Below are 16,655 nucleotides of genomic sequence, written 5' to 3' on the forward strand. Positions count from 1 at the left end.
TGGGGCGCGGAGCCCGAGGGGAGAGGTCAGCGCCCTCCAGCGAAAGCGGCGGAAGTGCCGGGTTAGAAGTCCTTGAACCGCCAGGCCGGGAGGGGTTAGAATACCTGATGCGCCGTCAGGTGGAAGAGGAGGTGGTGGCGGCCGCGAGCTCGTGGCAGCAGCCGGGGCTGGGGGTGGGAGTCAGCCTCTGTCACAACTTAGGGAAAGGAGCAAACGCAGCATGAGAACGAGAGCGGCGCTGACCGTGCCTGGTCCCCAAGGCACAAAGGGATGCGCGCCTGGATCTTGGAGTGCGTCATGGACCTGCTGAGGCCCCTCCAACCTGCGTGGCTGCTCTTGGACTTCGGGCAGGCGGGAGAAGATGAAGCTGTGGTCTAGCAGCTGCAAGAGGCGGCACTGGCAATGAACCGGGAGAGCCTCCGGGTGGTCATCTCCCCTTTTAGGGATCAGGGCCCAGTTTGTTCTAGCCTCGAGTGCAAGTTAAGAAATGTTAGATTCAGGGCGCCTGGGCAGCTTGGTCGGTTAAGTGCGTGACTTCAGCTCAGGTCTTAGTCTCCAGGTTTGTGAGTTGGAGCCCTGCGTCTGGGGCTCTGTGCTGACAGCTTGGATCCTGAGCACAAATCTTGCTTTGGATTCTGTGTCTCCCTCTTTCTCTCTGCCCATCCCCCTTCTCTCGCTCTCAGATAAACATTTTTTAAAAATTAAAAAAAAAATGTTAGATTCATATGGCTGTTTTCACAAAATCTTGTGGGAAAGTACTTTGTCTTTTGTATCTGAATCTTAGGTAAGGAGTGACTAATGGTGGCACCTTTAAGCCTGGTAGCGTCATACTAAGACCTTTGACCATGACCTGCCTGGTGCCATTGATGGCTCCCTGTCACCAGTACCTTAGCATAGTGGCTGATGCCTTTGGAGTCTTGGACCTCCAGTCCATCCTTATCCCCTGCCCCATCCAGTTTACCCTTCTTTATTATTTTTTTAATGTTTATTTAATTTTGAAAGGGAGAGAGACAGAGCACGTGTCGGGGAGGGACAGAGAGAGAAGGAGACACAGAATCTAAAGCAGGCTCTAGGCTCTGAGCTGTCAGCACAGAGTCCTACATGGGGCTTGAACCCACAAACTGCAAGATTATGACCTGAGCTGAAGTTGGCCAACTAACCAACTAAGCCACCCAGGTGCCCCTATTTACCCTTCTTTAAAGGCATCTCCCTCTTCCCCCATCCCCACACTGTGCCTTTGCTCTCGCCCTTCCCTCTGTCTGGAGTGCTTTTCCTCCCCTTCCTCCATCTGGAGAATTCCTACTCAGTCTTCAAGAGCAGTTCAAGGCTCTGGGAAGGAGTCAGAAGACACAAATTCTAGTCCTGGCCTTAACTTCAACATACTAATCTGTGAACTGAGGGGGTCAGACTAGATAATGTTGCAAACCTTTTCCAACTCTGCCTTTCACAAATTCATTTAATCGTTCAGCAAACATTTCCTGAGCACCCACTCCATGCCTGGGGAGTCAGCAAAGGCTCAACCGAATCTTGCAGGACTCGACAGGCCAGGGTGCTGTGGGAGCACCAAAGAACTTCCTAATGCAGTTAAAGGGGAGCAACAGCTTCCCAGAGCAGGGGTGTTTGAGTAGGAGTTTGCTGGGGATAGGCAGCTGTTGTGCTTGCGTTTCCTATCTGCAGAGTAGGAAGATGATGTCTTAGTGTTGGGATTTCCATTAGAGGCAATAAGATGCAGCTATCTGGGGCCCAGCACAAAGTGGGTGATTAGTGAATTTTTACTGTATTGGAGTGGAGGAGGAAGGTGCTGCTAGGGGCTGAGGATCTGTATCCTGATTTGGGTCTCCCTTCCCCTTCTTCTAGTCTTGTCTTAATCTCCACTAAAGCGCTTCTGGGCCTTAAGGTTTGGTTCCCTAGAGGCATCTGGTCCCAGGGACTTCCTCAGTAATGGTAACCCCGTGTGTGTCACACTACCCGATGCCAACAACAGATACACATGCCATTTCATTTAGTTCTCATGAGAAGCCCCCATCTCCATTGCCCAGACCAGTAAACGGAGGCTCAGGTGGTGAATTGGGGCTTGTCCAGACTCACATGGCCATCAGGAGTGGAGCCCGTGCCCTTCTGTTGCTAAAGCACTCCCTAATAAAGAGCTCGCTGCAGGCCGAGCTGCCCCCTCACTGGCCATTTGCTGTCCCAGCGGTGTAAGTTGTACCTCACCAGGGAGCTCCTCACTCAGGACATGCTGAGACCTGGGGGCTGCTCTCTCCTTTGTTCTCCCCCCATCCCCCGCTCCAATGCAGCAGAGCACACAGAAGGGGCTTTAGGGGGCTATCTCCTCAACATTCTTAGAAGAACAACAACAACAAATCGAGACTCAGGCCACAATGTGGTCAAGATCACACAGAAAACCAGGTGGTGGTGCTGGAGCTGCCCAGGATCCCAAGTTGCAGAGGAGGAGGTGGGACTCTCTAGGCCCTGTCTGTTCTTCCTCCCTCTCCTGTGAATCCAGCTCATCCTCTCCATGCCAACACTTCTCTCTGCCAAGACCAGTTTATCATCCCTTGCCTGTACCATTGCACAGCCTGGGAGAGCGCCTCACTGGTCCATCCATAAATCTGCCCCTGCTGCACTCCTGCTCTTCAATGCCTCCTCATCTTTCCTAAGATAAGGATCACTCTCCCTAACCAGGCTTTCAAGTCCCTTCTTGGCCTGGACTGCCCACCTGCCTCACTCCCTGTCCCCAACACCCACCAGACACTCTAGCCAGCTTGTGACCCTTCCCCTTTTGCCTGATATTCATCCTTCATGGCTAGATAAGGCATCACTTCTTCTGAGAAGGTTTGTTCACCCCAGGCAAGGTTAGGTCTCCTCGGGGCACCTATGGACTCTGGTTTCCCCCATCACACCCCTGATGACATGGGGATTATAATACTCAAGTTACACCTATGTCTATTACATCTATGCCAGCACTGCCTGGTAGAACTCTAACGTGAGCCATAAATGCAAGCCGTATATGTAATGTGAAATTTTCTAGAAGCCAGGTTAAAAAATAAAATGCAACAGGTAAAATTAATTTTAGTAATTTATTTTAACTCCTCCAACATATGTAATTAACATGAAAATAAATGAGATATTTTATGAGATATCCTAAATATTAACGATATTTGACATCCTCTTTTGTACTAGTCTGTGGAATCCATGTGTACTACATATTACACTTACAGCACCTCTCAGTTCAGACTGGCCACATTTCAAGTGCTCAGTAGCCACATACAGCCACCACTTTGGACAGTGCAGGTATGAGCTTCTTAAGGGCAGAAACCAAACCTGAGCGCTCTGGGTCCTTAGGGCCCAGCTGTGCTTGGCCCAGGATAGGGCCACATTGCATTGTGGTTAAGGCCCTGGGCTGGGAGCTCAGCTTCACCATTTAACAACTGTGTTACATTGGCTAATCCCATTAGGCCTCAGCCCCCTCATCTATAAAGTCATGGTGGTAACATTTTCAATATGGTTAATAATGTTTATATAAGCAGATACTTTTTATAGATTTTTACAGATACACATTGAAGGGGAGGGAGGAAAAATAGCTGGTCTGGTGAGTGCACAGGATGTGTGGGGAGGATCCTTCTCCCTGGCCTCCTGCCCTGATTGATTTGGGGCAAAGTCCCCTCTCCCAGAGCCCTGGTCCACAGTGGGGTCACACAGACTGGCACAGGTCTGGTCTAATGTTGGTGGTTAGCTGTTGAGCTAGCTGGAGAGGGGCGGGGTGGGGTGGGGAAAGGGAGGCAGTGGAGGAGGGGTTTCAGTGTGCATGGAAATGATGGTCTGTAGACTGGCAGAGGCTTTATTGCCCATTTGGTCAGGGGATGGGGCAGCAAGGGTGCTGTAGGGTGGACACAGGGCCAGGCTGCAGAAAGTGTTACTTGCTGCTGCTCACTGAGCCCTGGGGTCGGGAGCTGCGAGTGTGCTAGGCTCCCTGGCTTTCTGCCAGGCCAGCGGCTGGGGCCTGAGTCTGCTTAGACCTCACAGACCTAACGGAGTCAGACAAGCTGGCTGCTGCCCACTCCCCATCTCCTCACACTTCTATCTCTGGGGCTTCCCAGGGCTCACCCAGTTTGGGGTGGAGGGTGGGGCAGTAGTTATTGTGTTGGGCTTTGCTGCCCCCCTCTAGACTGAGAGCAGGGAACTTTGCCACCTCACTTGTGTCCCCTGTGCCAGCACAGGGCTGAGGGCAGACAGGACCTCCTTGGAGAGCTGGCTGAGCCAATGAGTGAGGCAAAGCAGTGTCTGAAGTACTGCAGTGGCCACAGGGCAGCAGGAACGCATAGGAGGCTGGAGTCTGCAAGTCTGGGGGGAGGTGAGCCTGGAACTGGACTGAAAAGCACAGCAGGATCTGGACAAGAGAAGGGGAGGAAGCAGCGGGTTCCAGAGCAGGCAGAGCCCACAGGTCAGATGTTAGTGGTAGGAAGAGCGAACATTTATTGAGCACTTAGGGTGTACAGTATGTGCACTCACTGGTTTCCCCATGAGGATGGCTCTGGTAGCCCCTATGGACAGGTGAGGAAGCTGAGGTTAGTGGGTGACAAAACTTGCTCAGGGTCACACAACTGAGAGCCAGAGCCGACTGCAGTCCTGGCTGGTTGGCTCCAGTGCCCGCCTCCCTAACCAGTCACCGGCTGCGGTGACCAGCTCCCGGTTTACCCAGGCCCAGCATCTTCCCACTGTGTGGGGTGTGGTTCCCCAATCTAGTGCCATAGAGAGAGCCTCAGACTGAGGCAGGGATCCCCCGGGCCGAGCGCCTGCAATGTAGCTGCGTTTGTAATTGCTGTAGCTGTGACAGCAGCACCTCATCACCCCAGAGGAACCAGGTGCTTCACATCTGTCACCTTGCTGACTCCTCCCAGATGCTATGGGTTTAGATGTATTATCTGCATTGTAAGGTGAGGAAATAGGGGGGTCAGAGCCACTAAGTGGTGGAGGGGGACTCAAACTGGGGTCTGTGGGACTCTAGAGTCAGTGCACCTGAGTTATGGCCTGTCACAACTTAGCACTTCCCAGAGATGTTTGCTGAGTGAGTTTCTGTCAAGAGAACTCCAGGGACCAGCCTGGAGCCCAGCCAGGCCCATTGGGTGCTAAATATGGGACCCCTGCATCTTCCTCATGGCCTGAGGCCATCCCTACCCCTGCTCCTGGGGGGGGGTGGGCATGCTGTGCTCAGGAGCAGTCTCTTGCAGGTGGCAGCAGGCTCTGGTGTGGCCCGCTGAGGGTGTAAACATCAGGAAGGGGACTTGGAAGGCCCTGGGGATGGCAGCAGCATTCACTGATGCCTGCCCTTTGCCCAGCCCCACCCATACACCGAGAGCGGCTCACAGCCCTATGTGGGAGAAAGACACCTTCCCATATTCACAGCCCAACCCAACTCACGCCAAGCCCTGGGGGAACACAGAAACGGAGGGCCCGGGGACAGCTCAGAGTCTTCCCAGGGGACACAACACTGGCGTTGGTTCTTAGAGAGGTTGCTGACTGCACAAGAGAGGGGGAGGGTATTGCAGGCAGCAGGAACAGCATGTGCAAAGGCCCGGAGAGAGGAACTACTAGATAGACCTGTATAATTGGGGTGCGGGTGTTGGAAGAGAGACAGGGTCAAGTCCTGAACATCCTAGAATGGTGAGCCGAAGAGCTGGGATGTGCCTTGCTGCTGCTGGCCCGCCATGGCCTGTGGCTCTGGACGAGGTATAGGGGCTGCCAGCCCCACCTGTGCCAGGGCAGCAAGAGCTCTGCAAAGTCCTGGCCAAACCCTGCAAGTCACAGTTCCTCCCTGGCCTCAGCTTCCCCTTCTGTGAAGTGGGTGTCCAGTCCTCAGGGCCAGGACTGGAAAGGGCCGCTGGAGGCTTTGCAGACTTGCCTAAGGGCAGGGCTTCACCTGCTCCTTCCAGAGGGTAGCCCTGATGAGGGGGATGTAGGTAGGGAAGGGAGGGTGGCAGCAGATCAGACGTGTGCCCAGGACCCCTGAGTAGGCTCTATCCTGTGCCTAGGAGGGCCCCACTATGATTTTGTGCACCCTAGCCCTGTGCCTACTGTCCCTAACAGGTGAAGTCTGACTCACCCCCTCCTGCAGGCACCATGGCCCGGAGCAGGGCACTGCTGTTCCTGTTGCTGTTGCCACCGCAGCTGGGACTGCTGAGCTCGGTCAGGTCTCCAGGGTTTGGCCGAAGTGGTGCCCACAGCCTGAGCCCTGAAGAGAACGAATTCATGGAGGAGCCAGTGTTGGTCCTGAGCCCCGAGGAGCCAGGGCCCGGTCCTGCTACCATCAACTGCCCCCGAGACTGTGCCTGCTCCCAAGAAGGTGTTGTGGACTGTGGTGGCATCGACCTGCGCGAGTTCCCAGGGGACCTGCCCGAGCACACCAACCATCTGTCTCTGCAGGTGAAGCTGGCATTGCAGCAGCGGTCAGCAGGGGCTGCCCTCTCGACTCGCAGCTCCTGTCCCAGAACCCCCAGTACCCGTGGCTCCCCGGTCCCCAGACACGAGGTGCTAGGGCATCCCCCCTCTGACGTCCCCGTCACAGAGTAACGTGATATTATAACTGCTTGTTTTGCTTGGAGGAGTCCAAGCTGAGGCCCGTAAGTAGAGTCAGACCCTGTGAAAATAGGACTCAGAGCTGCCTGGCAGCTGCCCCTCTGGATGGGCAGAGCGCCCCAGACACCATTATGGAGCAGGAAAACAAGAGAAAGTTGACCCTGATAGATGCTCTGGGGGCTCAGAGGATAGAGCGCTCTCCCCAGCTGAGGTGCAGGCTGGATTTTGAGAAGTGGGACACTTTTCCAGACGGGGGACACTGGGAATGCTGGTGCGCCCAGCTCTGTGTGGCCCAGAGCCCTGGGGGAGAGAGAGGGGCTCTCATACCCATTTCCAGAAGGAAATGAAGCCCAGTGAAGGAAAGTGACCTGCCCAGTGAAGGAAAGTGACCTGCCCATGGTCACCCAAACTGATGGGTCTACAGTGATGGTAGAAGGAGCCCACGGCCAGGGGAGCCCATGCGGGAAAGGGACGAGTTAAGGACAACACTTTCAGTTGGTTCATTCACTCATTTTTTCATAAAATGTCTCCTGGGTATGTGTTCTACACGTCTGGTGCTGTGTCAGATGCTGGGTGTGTAAGGGGGACGTGAACAGCCTATGGGGGGGGGGCAGAGATCTAAACAGGNGCGCCCAGCTCTGTGTGGCCCAGAGCCCTGGGGGAGAGAGAGGGGCTCTCATACCCATTTCCAGAGATCAAGCCCAGTGAAGGAAAGTGACCTGCCCATGGTCACCCAAACTGATGGGTCTACAGTGATGGTAGAAGGAGCCCACGGCCAGGGGAGCCCATGCGGGAAAGGGACGAGTTAAGGACAACACTTTCAGTTGGTTCATTCACTCATTTTTTCATAAAATGTCTCCTGGGTATGTGTTCTACACGTCTGGTGCTGTGTCAGATGCTGGGTGTGTAAGGGGGACGTGAACAGCCTATGGGGGGGGGGCAGAGATCTAAACAGGTAAAGACTATAGATGGAGACAGAAGGACTAGTGCTGGGGTGGAGGTGCCCAGAGCAGTTCCTAGTCCAGCCCCCAATCCAATTCAGGAAGGCTTTTGGAGGAAGGTTTTAAAGCATTCCAAAAGGAGTGAGGACCACAGGTACGCCCTCCCCCGACCCGGAAAGGGAGCCAAAAGTAGTTTCTGGCTTGGGGATGCCTGCCACCCAGTGGGAACATGAAGGGAGTGGGTCTCGAGGGCAAACGGCACTCCAAGTTTGAACTGCCTCGAGATGCTCATGTCTGGGCTTCCAGAAGGCGGGACCTGCATGCCTGTGGTGGTCACTGCTGTGCCTCCAGCGCTCAGACCCGGGACTGGCCCAGACCCAGGGCCTGTCTGCATGGGGGTGAATCCCAAGGGAGGTGCCCAGCAGAGGGACTGGCTCCTGGGACTGGCTCATCACCCCTGGCCCTTACCCCCCAGAACAACCAGCTGGAGAAGATCTACCCCCAGGAGCTTTCCAGGCTGCATCGGCTGGAAACTCTGAACCTCCAGAACAACCGCCTGACTTCCCGAGGTGAGGGGTCACCCGGAGCCCAGGCGAGGGACCAAAGGGGCGGGGGCACTGGCGCCCGTGGGAGGAGCTCCCCCTGCAGATGCTGGGGTACAGAAAACAGCAGGGCTGTGCTGGCAGCAGGGCAAGGGGCCCCCTGCAGTTGCCTAAGTCACTCCTGGGGGTTTCTGAGACCTGGGAATTGGGTCAGTGGAAAGGCTTGGATTCCCAGGGCCTTTCTCATGACCCTTTTATTTTTATTTTTTATTAAAACATTTTTTAGTTTTAAATTTTTTTCATGTTTTTATTTATTTCTGAGAGAGAGAGAGACAGCGTGAGCAGGGGAGGGTCAGAGAGAGAGAGGGAGACACAGAATTGGAAGCAGGCTCCAGGCTCTGAGGTGCCAGCACAGAGCCTGACGTGGGGCTCGAACCCATGAACTGTGAGATCATGACCTGAGCCAAAGTTGGACGCTTAACCGACTGAGCCACCCAGGTGCCCATTAAAACATTTTTTAAATGTTTATTTATTTTTGAGAGGGAGAGCACGAGAGGGGCAGAGAGAATCACAGAATCGGAAGCAGGCTCCAGGCTCTGTGCTGTCAGCACAGAGCCTGATGTGGGGTTCAAACTCCTAAACCATGAGATCATGATTTGAGCCTTAGTCAGATGCTTAACCAACTGAGCCACCCAGGCGCCCCTCTCATAGACTTTTATATTCATAGAAAGCCTTTAGAATCAAAGATGTATAGAACTCAGATTGTCAAAAGTTACTTTTTTCTGATGATGAAAATAATTTATAACAAAATTTGGAAATGTAGAAAACAAAACGGAAAAGAAAAAAACCCCACTTATAAGTCTGCCACGTGGAGTTAATCACTATTGACGTTTGGGTATGTTTCTTGCTACTTTTTAGAAAACAGCTTTATTGAGGTATTAACTTCTATACTGTAAGATTCACCCAACGTATAAGTACAATTTGATGAGTTTTGGTAAGTTTACATAATTGTTCAACCATCACCACAATTCAATCTAGTCTTTTTTCTTTGTTTTATAATTCATAGCTGAGCTACAGTTTAGATATTATAACTATCTTAACTGCTTCGTTCCACTTAGCAGTTAGCAAAGCAGCATTTTTCATGTTGCTAAAAACCCTCAGTGGCCATCATTTTGCACGGCGGCCGCCCACAGAGGGACCATGCATGGTTTATGTAACTGTTCCCTTTCCTTAGACGCTTGGGTGAGTCCCAGCATCTGAGGGTCTGGGAGCCCGGAACTGAGTGTCAGAGGCCTGCCTCATGATTGGAGAAGGGCCAGTTTGGCTGTGCTCCCAGTGACAGCTGAGTCCTGACACTACAGCTGCTGGCTGGGACAGGGATGGGCCAGATGGTGCGGGGCACCGGGGCCACAGCTCTGCCCTCCATGGGGCTGGGTAGAGGAGGGTCAGAGACCCCAGGGCTGCACCTGAGGAAAGCACTCCTTCCTGATGGGGAAGGGTGGGGCTGGGTCCTCTGCCCCGTGGCCTGACTTTATGAGGACCCATTTCCACCTGAGCAGGTGGAGCAGGTAGAGCAGGTGAAGAATTGGTCATTTGTGAATAGACACTGTCTACCTGCGCTCCTCTGAGCTGGGGGCCCCAGGGAACAAGAGTAAAGAAAACAGGGCTGGACAGGCCTGCTGGGACTGGGTGGGAAGGGATCAGAACCCAACCTGCCTCAGGGAGGGCCCTCCCAGTCCTGGAAAGTAGGGTGGGAACTGGGGGGGTTGGTGGTGGTGTGCTCCCCTGTAGCATCTCCTTCATCCAGGGCTCTGATCGATGCCTGTCCTTTGAAGGGCTCCCGGAGGAGGCATTTGAGCATCTGACCAACCTCAATTACCTGTATTTGGCCAATAACAAGGTAAGGGATCCTCTGGTGTTGGGGGGCTGAGCTCAGGTCACTGGGTCCCCATTGCTGCTCAGACATGGTCCTGGCGAGACCTCACACCTTACTGCAGGGCATCAGAGTGGTCAGATAATCAAAACAGAAGCCAAGGCCTTACAGCAGTGCCCGAAGGTGATAGCAACTTGGAGGGCTTCCCGGAGGACATGGCATTTGAGCAGGGCTAGGAAGGGTAACAAGATTTCAGCCAGGGGCCCTAGGGGGAGTCACTGCCAAAGAGAGAGCATGAGAAAAGGCACACAGGCATTCAACTTCAAAATATTTGGTGTGTCCTAGGGCTCTGTCCTGGGCCCTTCTCTCTGAAGTCTCTTGAGGTGACCCATCCCCTCCCCAGGCTTTAGCACATGTCTACATCATGGCCATGTCCAGTGGCAGCCCCCAGTCCTTTCCATTCCTCCTACGTGAGACTCAAAGATCCACCTGCCTCCTCTACATCTCCCCTAGATGTCTAATGAATGTAGAACTCTGGTTCCTTTCCACAAACCCCAAACCTCCTGTGGCCTTTCCCCCCATAAAGGCCATCTCCAGCCACCTATCTGAGCCACAAACCCAGGGTGCTTTGCTCGCCCACGCCCAGTCCCACTGCACGCCCTCAGCTCCCCTCTGGCCCTGGTCCGCCAGCCCACACCAGGACGGCCCTGCTTTTCCGTTTGCTCCTCCCTCTCCTCAGAGCAATCAGAGTGACGTTTAAAAACCATACCTGCCTCGTGCTCGCTTCGGCAGCACATATACTAAAATTGGAACAATACAGAGAAGATTAGCATGGCCCCTGCGCAAGGATGACACGCAAATTCATGAAGCGTTCCATATTTTTTAAACTATTTGTAAAAAATAAAAATTTTTAAAAAAGTAAATAAATAAAAGTTTAAGGAAAAAAAAAACCATACCTGCCTCTACCCTTCCTTTCCCCATCCCCAACACAAAGCTCCTGAGGCTTCACTTTCCACCCAGAATGAAAGCCACACACCTCTGCATGGCGGAGGGCCTAAGTGTGTGCCTGCCTGCCTCTCTCAACTCCTGTTCCCACTCACTTCTCCAGCCCCCAAACCCCCAAGCGGGGCCTATACTCACTGCCCCTGCTGCCATGGGTGCTCTCCCCTCAGATGGCATTAACTGCCTTCATGCCTTAAGTGTCACCTGTTCCTCGAGCACCCAGCCCAGTTATTCTCTGCCTTCAGCCTGGTTTAATTCATCACTATTGGATACTTCTGTGCCTCGTTTATTGTCTTCTCCTTTAAGATGTAAGCTTTGGGGGGTGGGGGTGGAGGCACTTCCCTGTCTTGTTCCCCAGGACACGTCCAGCACCTGGCCCCATGCCTGCAGTATTGTACACTCAGGGACTGCTGCTGAGTGAATGAAGGCTGACACTGGGCAGGGGGAGTGTGGGTGCTCACTGTAGCTGCACAGAGGGTCTGTGTCAGGGAGCAATGAGGGGAGAGACCAGGAGCACCGCAGGGGACAGGCCTAGAGGGCTTTGAATGTTTAGGGCTGTGGGGGGCCATGAAGGTTCTGTTTTTGTGTTATTAGGGGAGTGGGATGGGCTTCCAGTTTAGAAAGACGTCTCTGGTTGCAAGGAGGAGCCCAGAGGAGCCAGCCTCTGCCCTCCATTGGTCTTTCTGCCCCAACTCTTCCCTTCCCAGCTGACCCTGGCACCCCGGTTCCTGCCAAACACCCTGATCAGCGTGGACTTTGCTGCCAACTATCTCACCAAGATCTATGGGCTCACCTTTGGCCAGAAGCCAAACTTGAGGTCAGAGGTCAAACAGGGGCCCTGGGCTCAGGCTGGGGAAGGGGGAGGAGCTGAGACAGACACTCCCAGCCCTGTCGGGGCAGAGAACAGACCCTGAAGGAGGGGCATGCTGGGCAGTGCAGGCATGATGCCCTTGCTCAGGGCTGTGGTGAGGGCTGCCCGCCTGCTGCAGGGGCACAGGCTCTGAGTACTGGAAGGAATCAGTCCAAGAGGTAAGGACTGAGAGTGATGTCTGCGGAACCATGGGGAGCTGGGTGAGGGTCTTTCCCTCCTTCCCCAGCCCCCAGGGGAAGGAAGCATCTTGCAGCAGACAGAGCTGCCCCTTGCTGAGAGCTGCTTCGGGAAGAGTAGCACAGGTGTGTGAACAGGGCAGGGTGGTTCGGGGGATACTGACAACGCCTGGTGCTGCTTCTGTCCCTGAATCTGTCATCTCACTCGATTCTCTCCATCCGTGAAAGGAGCCAGGGTCGCTGTGCATGGTCCCATCCTACAGATGAGAAGGCTGAGGCTCAAGAGAGCCCACACAGCAAGAATGAGTTATATCTTCTATGTTTAGAATATCTTCTATTTCTCTTATTTCTTATCTTTTCTCCTTCTAGTAATTTAGTTTCAAGAGGGCAGGGTCTTGTTGGTTATGTCCACTGCTTATATCTTCAGAGTCTAGAACAGTCCTGGCACACAGGGGCACTCACTATTATACATTTTCTGAATGAATGAGAGGTCACCTCCTCTGAGCCAGGCCCTGTACTGGACATTGAGGCAAAGAGGTGGCAGGGTTAGCCTCCATGTGTGGGAAATCCCACAGAACTCAGAGCCAGCTGCTTGGGGTTGGCATGTGGGACTCCAGGACTGCAACAGTCCGAGATGACTAAGAACCTTGAAGGGTGTGTAGGAGCACAGACTGGGGGTCAGGAAATCCTATTTCTGCCACTGACATGGGGAGCAGCCTCTAGTGGGTCCTTGGTCTCCTTGGCTGTGTAGGGGGACTGGATGAGGCAGGGTCTGAGGTTCTTCAAACGGGAGGAGGGTGTCCTGGGCCCAGGCCTGACCTGAGCGAGGTCTGAAGGCTGGTCAGATGAGCTGGTGGGAAGAGGGGCGGGCACGGCTGGGTAAGGACCTGTGCCTCATCCCCTAGGTCCGTGTACCTGCACAATAACAAGCTGGCGGACGCCGGGCTGCCCGACCACATGTTCAATGGCTCCAGCAACGTCGAGATCCTCATTCTGTCCAGCAACTTCCTGCGCCACGTGCCCAAGCACCTGCCACGTGCCCTCTACAAGCTGCACCTCAAGGTGGGAGGGAGAGCATGGGGGAGGGGCAGCAAAAGAGCAGGGTGCAGTGGGGGAAGAGCCCAGGCCCACACAGGCACCGCAGTGAGGCTGTGGGGCCTCAGGCACACGCCGCAGGCCACGGTGTCCACTGTGGGGAACCAGGCAGAGGCCTGGGTGCCTGGCCGTCAGTATCACCTGCCTCATGCTCCAGGCCATGCTCCCATGGCTCCCCCAGACTCCTCTCCACGTCTCATTCCAGGGCGCCGCCCTTGCCCCTCAGCTGTCCCTCATACTCCCCTCCCCACCGTCCTACCCCTCAGAACAACAAGCTGGAGAAGATCCCACCAGGTGCCTTCAGTGAGCTGAGCAACCTGCGTGAACTGTACCTGCAGAACAATTACCTGACTGATGAGGGTCTGGACAATGAAACCTTCTGGTGAGCTCCACCTGACCCTCCGTGTGAGCACGGTAACTGGGAAGCTGCTCCCTGGGCCCACCCAGCCGAGTCCTCTCACACCCGCCCGTCGCCCACCTGCCCCCCACCCACCGAGGTTCCTGGAGAAGGAAGTTTGCGCTTGTGCCTGTGCTGACACGTCTGTCCCCAACAACAAGGGATATGTGTAGAGAAGGCCTGCCCCAATTCCAGAGGGGCATCTTCAGAGGCTGGCTTCTTGATACAAAGTTGAAACTGGAGTAGACTTGTTGAAGGCAAATATGTTTTCGTTCTTTAGGGCCCAGGGTAGCCACAAAAAGCCTTAAACAATTGGTCTTCGAATTGACTTCTAAGTGTCAGAAACCATGCTAGATTCTTCCTACACCAGTGTGTCCTTGACTCAATGACACACTGGTGTAGGAAGAATCTAGTCAGAGCATGGGCTCTGAGAGGACTGAGGTCAGGCAGGTCACTCCCCATCTCCCTTGGGAGTAATGGTGTAAGGAAACACCGTGGGCCTCTGCCAACTATCCTAATTCCTTCCTGCCCCAGGAAGCTGTCCAGCCTGGAGTACCTCGATCTGTCCAGCAACAACCTGTCGCGGGTGCCGGCGGGGCTGCCGCGCAGCCTGGTGCTCTTGCACCTGGAGAAGAACGCCATCCGCAGCGTGGACGCAGACGTGCTGACGCCCATCCGCAGCCTCGAGTACCTGCTGCTGCACAGCAACCAGCTGCACGCGCGCGGCATCCACCCGCGGGCCTTCCAGGGCCTGAAGCGGCTGCACACGGTGCACCTGTACAACAATGCTCTGGAGCGCGTGCCCAGCGGCCTGCCCCGGCGCGTGCGCACTCTCATGATCCTGCACAACCAGATCACCGGCATCGGCCGCGACGACTTCGCCACCACCTACTTCCTGGAGGAGCTCAACCTCAGCTACAACCGCATCACCAGCCCGCAGGTGCACCGGGATGCCTTCCGCAAGCTGCGCCTGCTGCGCTCGCTGGACCTGTCCGGTAACCGGCTGCACACCTTGCCACCCGGGCTGCCGCGGAACGTGCATGTTCTCAAGGTCAAGCGCAATGAACTGGCGGCCCTGGCGCGCGGAGCGCTGGCCGGCATGGCCCAGCTGCGTGAGCTCTACCTCACCGGCAACCGGCTGCGCAGCCGCGCCCTGGGCCCCCGCGCATGGGCCGACCTTGCCCACCTCCAGGTAAGGGGCAGGGAAAAGCGGCTAGGTCACACCCGCGTGAGGCGGTACTGATATGGCTGCCCTGAACACACCCATCTTCTGGGCCCAGGTGACGGGTGGGTAGGAGGCCCTGGCCGTGGGGCTGGGCGGCTGGACCAGGAAGTGGATGACTGGCATGCCAGGAGACAGCAGTAAAGGGCTGGTATGGCCAGGCTGAGCTCAGTACCTGCAGGTACAGGCTTGAAGAGGGCTGTGGGGGTAAGGGGAAGTCATAGCTGCAGGTAGGGGGCCCACAGTTCAGGAGGATAGGCGGGGTGGGGGGGCAGTCAGGTGTCACTGAAGAGTCAGGCTCACTCATCTGAAATCTCAGGAACAGCTGGCTGGGAAAGGCTGGGCTGGGGGGAGCGGAGGGGCGAGGCTTGGGAGGCAGGCTGACCTCCAGCAGAGGGCTGGAGACATGCTGGGCTGCTGGGTGGGTGTGGCCCAGTGGCCACAGCTGGAGTCAGGTGGGGTATCTGGCCTGAGCGAAACCTCCCACTCAATAGGGGTTGAAAGGGAACTTGAGAAAATTGGGAGGCAGGGCCTAGGTGCTGTGAGGTCAGGAGCTGCCTGCCACTTCGCTGCCCTGGGGGGGGGGGTTCCCTACATGTCCCCTCCCTCCCTCTCAGGGCTCTGCTCAAATGTCACCTCCTTGGGAGGTCTTCCTTCACCACCTATCAACCCTCTCTGGCTTGGTTTTTCTTCCTAATCCTCATCCCTTCTGGGCATTAGGTCATCCATCTGCCATTTGTTGCCTGCTCTTCTGCTAGAATCGTGGCAGGCATTTTAGTCTGTGGTGCTCACAGGACCTCGGTGTGGTAGGCTCACCGTGCATGTTTTTCTGGGGAGCTGTTGGGGTAAGGATGTCTGAGGGAAATACAGGGGACAGCCCACAGAGTGGGGGGCAAGAAGGTGGGACCCAGCCCTGAGGGTAGGGCAGGGGTAGTTGGGGGTAGGCAGCTGGCTCTGCAGGAGCAGCTGTTGGGGGGTCTCTCCTCACCCAGACAGCCTTGCGGGTGCCAGACAGCAGGATGCAGTTACCTGTGCGGGTCCCTGCTGCTTTTCCTCAGGAGCCCGTTCTCAAGGAGCTCAGAGCCCATTGTCCTCCCTTCCACACTTGTTCCTCTTGCTGCATTTTCTTTTCTTTTAAAAAAATTTTTTTAAAGTTTATTTTGAGAGAGAGAAAATGAGCAGGGGAGGGGCAGAGGGAGAGTGAGAGAGAGAATCTCAAACCAGCTCTGCATGTCACCACAGAGCCCTACATGGGGCTTGACCTCTCGGACCACGGGATCATGACCTGAGCCAAAGTCAGACACTTAACCCACTGAGCCACTAGGTGCCGCTTTGCTGCATTTTCTAACTCACTGAAGGGGGTGACCACAGGAAACCTGGAAGCTGCCCTTGACACCTCCTTTTTGACACCACCTGCCCCCCAACACCCATTGTTACTAAACTCTGCCAGTGCTACCATCACATCTCTCAACTCACTTCTCTCCATCCCTGATGCCTGTACCCCAAGCCAAGTCACCCCCATTTCTCACCTGGACCCCAGCTCCAGAGGAGCTCTCCACTCTATTAGTAGACTGTATGCAGTTGGTTAGGTATCTTGAAAAACACTCACCTTATACTGCTTCTCAGAACCCTCTGTGGCTCCCCGTTGCTCTTAGAGTCCAGACCAGAACCCTTGCCACAGCTCTCAGGACCGGCCTGCCTCTGCTCCTGGCTGAGCTCCTGGGCTTCCCAGGCACACTGGGCTTTAGTCATACTGGCCTTGCTGCTGGAAGCATCGCACCCTGGGAGGCCCTGCTCACTCATTCGGGCCACAGCCTGTCCTGGGCCTCCACCACATACAGACACAGCTCTGGAACTGAGGACCTGACAGGCAGGACCTGTCAGTGGACCTCATTTCCCAGATGGCAGATGGAGCGTCATTACCGTCTAGGGCCTGTAATACACCTCGGACTTAGTTCAG

The 16,655-nt window shown here is 55.1% G+C and overlaps 1 protein-coding gene and 1 non-coding gene across 4 annotated transcripts in view; both read left to right on the top strand.

The window, feature by feature from the left end:
• Positions 1-6,093: 6,093 nt before the first annotated feature.
• PODN (podocan) overlaps positions 6,094-16,655 on the top strand; it is a 34,939-nt gene continuing 24,377 nt past the window's right edge. For 2 of the 3 annotated variants that reach the window (XR_013338945.1, XM_077779752.1), the window contains exons 1-7: positions 6,118-6,423; positions 7,993-8,086; positions 9,895-9,959; positions 11,642-11,751; positions 12,887-13,043; positions 13,343-13,458; positions 14,008-14,665. Coding sequence is in view for 2 of the 3 variants with exons in the window: in XM_077779752.1 (XP_077635878.1) it covers positions 6,121-6,423; positions 7,993-8,086; positions 9,895-9,959; positions 11,642-11,751; positions 12,887-13,043; positions 13,343-13,458; positions 14,008-14,665 (1,503 nt within the window). In the remaining variant the exon portion in view is untranslated. Of the gene's footprint in view, positions 6,424-7,992; positions 8,087-9,894; positions 9,960-11,641; positions 11,752-12,886; positions 13,044-13,342; positions 13,459-14,007; positions 14,666-16,655 lie in introns of all 3 variants that reach the window. The other variant, XM_077779753.1, reaches the window with a different exon arrangement.
• LOC144244508 (U6 spliceosomal RNA) lies at positions 10,709-10,815 on the top strand. The gene has a single exon (XR_013338967.1). It is a non-coding gene; the product is annotated as a U6 spliceosomal RNA (small nuclear RNA).

This window comes from Crocuta crocuta, unplaced genomic scaffold, assembly GCF_008692635.1.
Source record: "Crocuta crocuta isolate KB4526 unplaced genomic scaffold, BGI_CrCroc_1.0 scaffold168, whole genome shotgun sequence".
NCBI classification, from domain to species: domain Eukaryota; kingdom Metazoa; phylum Chordata; class Mammalia; order Carnivora; family Hyaenidae; genus Crocuta; species Crocuta crocuta.